The following is a 9688-nucleotide window of genomic DNA, read 5'->3' on the forward strand; positions in this document are numbered from 1 at the left end:
GGATCCTCTTCTAGTTTGACTATCCACATACTGTTTCAAGAAACCCTCTTGGATACTCTTAACAAATTCCTTCCCATCTAAGCCCCTTGCTATAAGGGAATCCCAGTCAATACTGGGGAAATTAAAGTCACCTCTATGACAGCTCTGTTTTTATTGCATCTTTCCATAATCAGTTTACATATTTGTTCCTCAATGTCTCGGTGGATACTGGAGAGCCTATAGTATAATCCTATCAGAGTGATTGCACCCATCTTATTTTTGAGCTCTACCCATATTGCTTCAGTGGATGAGCCCTCCTGTATGTCCTCTCTGAGTGCAGATGTAACATTCTCCCTGATTAGTAATGCAGCTCCTCCACCTCTTTTACCTTCCTCTCTATCTCGTCTAAAACAACGAAACGTGGAATGTTGAGCAGCCAGTCCTGCCCCTCTCTCAACCAAGTCTCTGTAATGGCCACAACATCATAGTCCTATGTACTGATCCAGGCTCTAAGCTCATCTCCTTTATCTATAACACTCCTGAAATAAACACACTTCAGCCTACTAGTACCATTGTGTTCATTTACCTGCCTCTGCCTGTCCTTTCTTTCTGATTTACTGGTCCTAACACTTACCTTCTCCTCAATCCCTCCACTTACTGCCCTGCTACTCTGGTTCCCAGGCCAGTGAGTCTCCTACCACCATTGCTCGCTTGGATCTTGCCCGACCCTGCTCTACAGCAGAGCCAGTTATGGTACCACAGGCCTGGCTGCTGCTGTTATACTGCCATGAGAGGCTATCCCCACCAAAAGTATCCAAAACGGTATACATGTTAGAGAGGGGAATAGCCACAGGAGACTCCTATACTACCCGCCTGCCTCTCCTGGCGGTCACCCATCTGTCTGTCTGGACCTGTGGTGTGACCACCTCGCTGTAACTAGTGTCTAACACACTCTCTGCCCCCTGTATGCTCCTCAGTGTGTCCAACTGTTTCTCCAAATGAACAACATGGTCTGTGAGGAGCTGTAGCCGGTCACACTTCCTGCAGACATAGTCGTCAGCGACACTAGACCGTTCCCTGATCTCCCACATCAGGCAGGAGGAGCATTCCACTGCCCTAACTGCCATCTCTGCCCCTTTACGCTAAGAAAGATAAAAGAATCTGAACTTGCCTGCTTTACTCTCTGAAGCCCAGTATTCACCTAAGCCCACACTCATACCAACCAGCAGCCCTAAGTGGTTACTTAAATTACAACGTAATCATTTCAAACAGACCAAATATCTTCTAAGCTGCAACAAACTTCCCAACAGCCTGTTCAATCTCTCTCTTTTTTTTTGGTTAAAGGAGGAGAGATGGATGGAAACGTTACAGTAATGTAATGTTTGGGGCTCACTGTTCCTTGATACCGGGATCTTCCTCGCTCCGCTCATCAGTCAAGACAACTTCTCCCAGAATGCTCCTCAGCGCAGTCTCTCAGCTCTCCTGTATTGGATCGTTAATATAAATGACAAACAACAGTAGACTCAGCACCGATCCTTGTAGCACACCTCTGGTCGCAGGCCTCCAGTCTGAACAAAAACCCTTTACCACCACCCTCTGTCTCCTACTGTCAAGCCAATTTTGTATTCAATTGGCTAGGTCTTCCTGGATCCCATGTGATCTACCCTTCGTAACCAGTCTACTATGTGGAACCTTGTCAAAGGCCTTGCTAAAGTCCATGTAGACAATGTTTACTGCTCTGCTGTCATCTATCTTCTTGGTCACTTCTTCAAACAACTCAATTAATTTTGTGAGAATAAAAGCTGAAAGAACTTCAGATGCTGGAAATCTGAAACTAAAACAGAAATTGTTAGAAAAGCTTGGAAGGTCTGGCAGCATCTGTGGAGAGAAATCACAGTTAACATTTTGAAGAAACCTGCTGAGATTTTCCAGCAATTTCTGTTTTTGTTTTAACTTTGTGAGACATGATTTCCCACACACAAAGCCACGCTGACTATCCCTAATCAGTCCTTGCCTTTTGAAATGCATGTAGATCCTGTTTCTCAGAATCCCCTCCAACAACTTACCCATCACTGGAGTCAGCGCTCACTGCTCTGTAGATCATAGAATCCCTACAGTGTGGAAACAGGCCCTTTGGCCCAACAAGTCCACACCAACCCTCAGAGGATCCCACCCAGACCCATCCCCTTATAACCCACCTAATCTGCGCATCCCTGAACACTACGGGCAATTTAACATGGCCAATCCACCTAGCCTACACATCTTTGGGCTGCGGGAGAAAACTGGAGCACCCTGAGGAAACCCACAAAGACACAGGGAGAATGTGCAAACTCCACACAGACAGTGGCCCAAGGGTGGAATTGAACCCAGGTCCCTGATGCTGCGAGGCAGCAGTGCTAACCACTGAGCCACCATGCTGCCCCTTAGTTCCCTATAGTTCCCTATAGTTCCCTGGCTTTTCCTTGCAGTCTTATTAAAATAATTACACAACATTAGCTACCCTCTAGTCTTCTGGCACCTCACCCGTGGCTGTTAAAGATACAAATATCTCCGCTAGGGGCCCCACAATTTCTTCCCCAGCTTCTCAAAATGTCCTAGAATACATGTGATCAGGTCCCAGAGATTTATCTACCTTTATGTGTTATAAGACCTCCGCCACCTCCTCTTCTGTAACGTGGATTCTTTTCAAGACATCACTATTTATTTCCCATAGTTCCCTAGTTTCCATGTCTTCCTCCACAGTAATACTGAGGCAAAATATTGGTTTAGGATCTCACCTGTCTCCTGAGGTTCCACACATCGATGCTAACAGTGCGGGTTCAATTCCTGTACTGGCTGAGATTACCATGGAGGTCTCTCCTATATCCCCCCTCGCCTGAGCTGTGGTGGCCCTCAGGTTAAACCACCACCAGTCATCTCTCTAATGAGATAGCAGCCCCTGGGTCTATGGCAACTTTACCTATGGTCCTGGGCAGAAACAAAACACTGACGCACGCACAAAGCTTCATTACCCAGTGCCAATTTCCTGCCTTTCCCCACTTTTCCCTGCACACCATTACGATCTAAATAACCATCCAAAGCACCTCTTCAATGTTTAAAGTTTTGGCAAAGATCTGTAGCTCGGGTTGAGGCTGTTGACTTGCTCGCCGAGCTGGCTGGTTCTCACTCAGACGTTTCGGAGACTCCACTGATGATGTCGCCTCTGAACGAGAATAAACCAGTTTGGCAAGCAAGTCAACAGCCTCACCTCTTCAATGTCTCAATTGAACCTGCCTCCAGTACACTTCCAGGCAGTGCCTTCCAGACCCTAACTACCCGCTGTGTGAAAAAGTCTTTCTACATCACCCTTGCTTCTTTTGCAGACCACTTTAAATCCACGCCTCTCTCATTCTTTTTATTTCACAAGCAGGAACTTAACGCCCTGTCTACTTTATCCAGCCCATTCACAATTTGGAAAACCTCTACTAAATATTCTCTGATCTCCTCAAATCGCCATTGCTTCTTTTTACCAACTACCTTCAATCTGTTCCGTCTGGGTCTTGAACCTTCCACCCATGGGAACAGTTTCTCTCTCTCTCAACTCTACCCAGATCCCTTGTGATTTTGAACCCCTTTTGATCAGTTCCCCTTCCAGCCTTCTCTTCTCTGAGGAGAACACTCCCAACTTCTCCAATCTGTTCAAGCAGCTCAGGTCCCTCACTCCTGGAACTGTTCTCCTGAATCTTTTCTGCATAATATCAACAAAATAGATCAATTGAATGAATGGATAAAATTCTAGCAGATGGAATATTCATAGATTCATACAATGCAGTAAAGGCCCTATGGCTCATCAAGTCTGCACCCTACATAAGGCTCGAATATAATGTGAAATGTATTATGCAAATATAATGTGAAAAAAAAGTGAAGTTGTTCTCTTTAGCAGGAAGAATAAAAAAGCTTTGTATTATTTAAATGGAGGATGACTGCAGAATTCCAAGGTGCAGTGGGCTCTAGGTGTTCTCTTCATGAGTCACAGAACATTAGAATGCAGATGCAACACATAATTAAGAGTAATAATAAAGAATTATTATCTACCAAATTTAACATAAAAGTAGGTGGCTAACATAAAAATCAGAGACGAGATGGCTGAGAGGTTAAGGCAGCTCTCCCTCAGTCCTGCCCTAAGGGAATGGCAGTCTAGGTCAGTATTTGAACATCTGGAAGTAGGCCTTTAACTCCTGACAGAGATTAGACAAACTACCGGCTACTCTTGGTCAGGAGCCAGCCTCTCCTGATCAAACAACGCCATACTTCCCCCCGTGTTTCAATAGGTCACTTACCATGGAATGTGCAAACAGGAAGATCTGCATGCCTGGGTGACGGTCCTTCATCAGATCAAGATGTTGCAGGCAGTCCCGGACATAGATTCTGAAATCGGATGCAACCATGCGCTTGCCTTCACTCTGCCCATGGCCAACTGTGTACGGAGGGAGAAAGAAGATTGAATTTTTGCTTGGTAGGACTTGGCTTCAGTCTTGATGAGAAAGGAGCCAATTTCAAAGCTTCTCACCTTGAACTCATCAGGACAGATGCAAGAATATCAAAATTTCAAAGGGAACAAAAATTTACACTACACGACAAAAGGGTGCTGATTGGTTGACAAGTCGACTCTGATTGGTCAGTGTGTTACCATGGAGAATTCGCTGGGAAACTACTGTCTTCCATAAAGAAACATACAAAGCACTAAAATACACATTAATAACTGTGGATGTGGGAAATCCACAGGGTGGAACAGTGGCTCAGTAGTTAGCACTGCTGCCTCACAGCATCAGAAACCCTTCCACTCTTGGGTGACTGTGTGGAGTTCGCACATTAGCCCCGTGTCTGCGTGGGTTTCCTCCAGGTGCTCCAGTTTCCTCCCACAGTCCAGAGAAGTGCAGGTTAGGTGGATCGGCCATGCTAAATTGTCTGTAGTGCCCAGGGATGTGCGGGCGAGGTGGGTTAGCTATAGTAAATGCTGGCTTACAGGCATTGTGGAGTTTGGGGCATTGGATCTAGCTGGGATGCTCTTCAGAGCATTGGTGCAGACTTGATGGGCTGAATGGCCTGCTTCCTCACTGTATGGATTCTATGATGCTATCTATGATTCTATGAAAAACAGAGAATGCTGGAGAAACTCAGCTGGCAGCATCTATGGAGAGAAAACAGAGTTAATGTTTCGAGTCCAGTGACTCCTCCAATAGAACCTTTTCAGAAAGCATTTTACTTCCAAACAAAAAACAGAGCGTCTGGTCTTGCTTCTTCTGACTTCAAAGGACAAATATTTGAGTCCAAGCAGTAGTGTAGGTTTCTGAGTGGAGACCTTCGTTGAAAGGACAATGAGGTGTCAACTGAGATTTAGTACTTTCCACACTGAGTGTGATGGCAGACATCTGTGGAAAATGGAAAGGGTCACCACAGGCCTGTGTTGCACAGCTACAAAGGGGAGTGTGGGGGAGGCAGGTTCAACTGGGAAATGTCAGAATGGAATGGGCCAGAGAAGGCCTACAGTGTGGAAGCAGGGCATTCAGCCCATCGAGTCCACACCATCCCACCCAGACCCACCCCATCCCTGTAACTCTGCTTTTCCCATGGCTGCCCTGCCTAGCTTGCGCATCTCTGGACACTAAAAGGCAGTTTAGCCTGGCCAATCCACCTAACCTGCACACCTTTGGACTGTGGGAGGAAACCCATGCAGACACAGAGAGAACATACAAACTCTACATAAACAATCACCCAAGGGTGGAATTGAACCTAGGTCCCTGGAACCGTGAGGTACCAATGCTAACCACTGAGCTACCATGGAGAGTGCGGGAGCAGTAGGTTCAACCGGGAGCTATCAAAATGGAATTGATCATAGAATCATAGGGTCCCTTCAGTGTGGAAGCCGGCCATTCGGCCCATCAAGTCTACACCAACCATCCGAAGAGCATCCCACCCAGACCCCACCCTCATGCTATCCCTGTAACAGTGTAAGACAAACACCTAAAGAGAAAAAAAAAGTATAGAGCAATGGGGAAAGGGCAGGGGACTGGGACCAGCTGAGATGCTCTTAGAAAAAAACCTTAACTTTTGAATATTTCATCCCTGGTCTAGGAGCAAATCCGAATGCAATGCCTTTCATGTTCTCAAGTGTCTTGATTATCAGGGGGATCAAGGGTTATGGGGAGAAAGCAGGAGAATGCGGTTGAGAAACCTATCAGCCATGATTGAATGATGGAGCAGACTCAATGGGCCGAATGGCTGCTTCTATGTCTTATGGTCTTATGGTTAATGTTAAAACGAGGTTGTTGCATGGATAGAGCTTCCTAAAATTCAGATTGATCTGATTAGTTCTTCACTTTTGGGATATAGTTTATGCAGATCAAATTCAAGCTAAGTATTAGTAATTTTGCTAAAAAAAAAACACCAAACAACTGTGGATGCTGTAAATCCGAAACAAAAACAAAAATTGCTGGAGAAATTCAGCACCATCTGTAGAGAGAAAGCAGAGTTAACGTTTCGGGTCCAGTGTGCCATCTTCTGAACTTCAGTTCTGAAGTGAATTTCAGAAACATTAACTCTGTTTCTCTCCGTAGATGTTGCCAGACCTGCCGAGTTTCTCCGGTAGCATCTGCAATTTTGCTGCTGTGTATCGAGTGCTGGGTTTTTTATATCAAAATAACATCATCCTGGCTGAGGAAATCCCAACTAGACCAAACAGCAATTTACTTTTATCTGTGAGACCAGCATTTATTACCCATCCGTAGCTGTCCTTGAGAAGGTGGTAGTGAGCTGCCTTCTTGAACCGCTGCTTTCCAGGTGGCATGGGTAGACCCACAATGCTGTTAGGGAGGGAATTCCAAGATTTTGACCCGGCGACATTGGAGGAACATTACTGAGACCAATGCCAATTCGGTGACTGATATGAGGTTTTATAATCTGCTTGTGCTTTAGACTGACTCTCTAATTCAATGGACAATCGAGAGTCATATCATCTGTCATGATTTCTACCTGTGAGGCTTAGTTACCATGGAGACTGGGCGGTCTCTCAGAGAACTGGGTGCAAATGTTTGTGTCTGAAAACAAGGATGAGAGGAACAGAGCTCGTGGTGGACAGTCTCCAAGATTTTGAGGCAGGAAAATATAATGAGAGGTCCTATCAGGGGTAATAAGGAATAGAGTGCAACAGTCTGCAAAGAGAATAAGGTTTTACTGAAAGCTGAGATAACAAGGTGTAGAGATGGATGAACACAGCAGGCCAGGCAGCATCAGAGGAGCAGGAAAGCTGACGTTTCGGGCCTAGACCCTTCTTCAGAAATGGGGGAGGGGAACGGGGTTCTGAAATAAATAGGGGGAGGTGGATAGAAGATGGATAGAGGAGAAGATAGGTGAAGAGGAGACAGACAGGTCAAAGAGGCGGGGATGGAGCCAGTAAAGGTGAGTGTAGGTGGGGAGGTAGGGAAGAGATAGGTCAGTCCTGGGAGGACGGACAGGTCAAGGGGGCGGGATGAGGTTAGTAGGTAGGAGATGGGAGTGGGGCTTGAGGTGGGAGGAGGGGATAGGTGGGAGGAAGGACAGGTTAGGGAGGCGGGGACAGGCTGGGCTGGTTTTGGGATGTGGTAGGGGGAGGGGAGATTTTGAAGCTTGTGAAGTCCACATTGATACTATTGGGCTGCAGGGTTCCCAAGCGGAATATGAGGTGCTGTTCCTGCACCCTTCGGGTGGCATCGTTGTGGCACTGCAGGAGGCCCAGGATGGACATGTCGTCTGAGGAATGGGAGGGGGAGTTGAAATGGTTCGCAACTGGCAGGTGTACTTGTTTAGTGTGAACTAAGTATAGGTGTTCCGCAAAGCGGTCCCAGTTTGGGTCAAAGAATGATCTCAGTCCAAAGGTACCCAATTCCCTGGATTGACTGTGAACTGCTTTCTTTAAAGACTCTATTCCCATGGAGAGGGTATCATAGTGTATACATACATAGCCTGTGGTATCGGTCATGTTAAAGTAACAATAAGGATTCACTTTTCAGCAGTTCAGTGTATTAGTTATTGCTGGGCAATGTTTAGTCAATGTTGCTTTTGTTTGGGTTGTTACAGTAAAAGTCTTCATACTTGTTCAATTTTGTCAACTGACTTGTTAACTTGAATCTTGTACAATTCCACTGAGTTGGTCAAAGTTGCTTAAAGTTATCAGTCATTCTGAGAAGTGTAAAGTAAAAGTTTTGCAGAACATTTCCATTTAGTCATAAGCATAATTCTAAACTTTCCAACTTTGGTTGTTTCAAGTCACCACCTTCTTCCCATGTTGACTGCACGAGCATTGGCCACATGCAGTTTTCTAATATTGATCCACAGAACTTCAAGGAACAGAGCTTCATCTTTCAATCAGACATTTTACAGCCTTCCAAACTCAACACTGAGCTTAACAATTTCAAGCCATAACCTCTGCCTTGATTTTATTTTTATCTCCTCTGGCTTTGGCTTCTCATTTTTTGTTTCAGACGAGATCTGTTCATGATTCTGCCATCCTCACTTCACCTAAATATATCTTTGTTTGTTTCCTGCTTTACTTGTCCCATTGCCACTTCCTTTGGCCTTGCACTGTCAAACTTCTTGATAATTTACTTCAACTGTTGTCCACCCTATCACAGACCACAGAACAGAAACTGGGCCAATCCTATACATAATAAAAACCGAAAGAACTGCAGATACTGTAAATCAGGAAGAAAAGCAGAAGATGCTAGAAAAGCTCAGCAGGCTTGGCAGCATCTGTGAAGAAAAATCAGATGTTTCAGGTCCAGTGACCTTTCCTCAGAACTCCAGTTAACCAGAAACGTTAACTCTGATTTTTCTTCACCGATGCTAATGGACCTGCTGAGCTTTTCCAGCAACTTTTGTTTTTGTTCGAGCCCTATACATATAGTGGCCACAAGAGCTGGTCAAAGGCTAGGAATCATATACTGAGTAGCTCACCTCCTGTTTCCCCAGTGTCTGACCACCATCAACATGACACAAACCCTGAATGTAATGGAATAATTACCATTTCCCTGGATTATTGCAGTACCTTGACAGTGGAATCATAGGTAGACAGGGTAGTGAAGAAGGCGTTTGGTATGCCTGCCTTTATTGGTCAGTGCATTGAGTATAAGAGCTGGGATGTCATATTGTGTCTGTACAGGACATTGGTTAGGCCACTCTTGGAATACTGTGTACAATTCTGGTCTCCCTGCTGTAGGAAGGATGTGGTGAAACTTAAAAAGGTTCAGAAAAGATTTACAAGGATGTTGCCGGGACTGGAGGGTTTGAGCTATAGGGAAAGGCTGAATAGGCTGGGACTTTTCTCTTGGAACGTTGAAGGTTGAAGGATAATCTTAAACAGGTTTATAAAATCATGAGGAACATAGATAGGGTGAATAGCCAAGGTCCGTTTCTGTGGGTGATGGAATCCAAAACAAAAGGGCATTGGTTTAAGGTGAGAGGGGAAAGATATAAAAGGGACCAAAGGGGCAACTTTTTCACGCAGAGGGTGGTGCGTGTATGGAATGAGCTGCCAGAGGAAGTGGTGGAGGCTGGTACAATTACAACATTTAAAAAGCATCTGGGTGGTGAATAGGAGATTGTAGGAACTGCAGATGCTGGAGAATCCGAGACAACAAGCTGCAGAGCTGGATGAACACAGCAGGCCAAGAAGCATCATAGGAGCAGAAAGGCT

The 9688-nt window shown here is 45.3% G+C and overlaps 1 protein-coding gene across 2 annotated transcripts in view; it reads right to left on the reverse strand.

Moving 5' to 3' along the window:
• mgll (monoglyceride lipase) overlaps positions 1-9688 on the reverse strand; it is a 77396-nt gene that overhangs the window by 33656 nt on the left and 34052 nt on the right. For both annotated transcript variants that reach the window (XM_020518492.2, XM_048606764.1), the window contains one exon: positions 4299-4435. In XM_020518492.2, the coding sequence (XP_020374081.2) occupies positions 4299-4435 (137 nt within the window). The remainder of the gene's footprint in view (positions 1-4298; positions 4436-9688) is intronic.

The sequence above is a fragment of the Rhincodon typus genome, chromosome 16 (genome assembly GCF_021869965.1).
Source record: "Rhincodon typus isolate 14 chromosome 16, sRhiTyp1.1, whole genome shotgun sequence".
NCBI classification, from domain to species: domain Eukaryota; kingdom Metazoa; phylum Chordata; class Chondrichthyes; order Orectolobiformes; family Rhincodontidae; genus Rhincodon; species Rhincodon typus.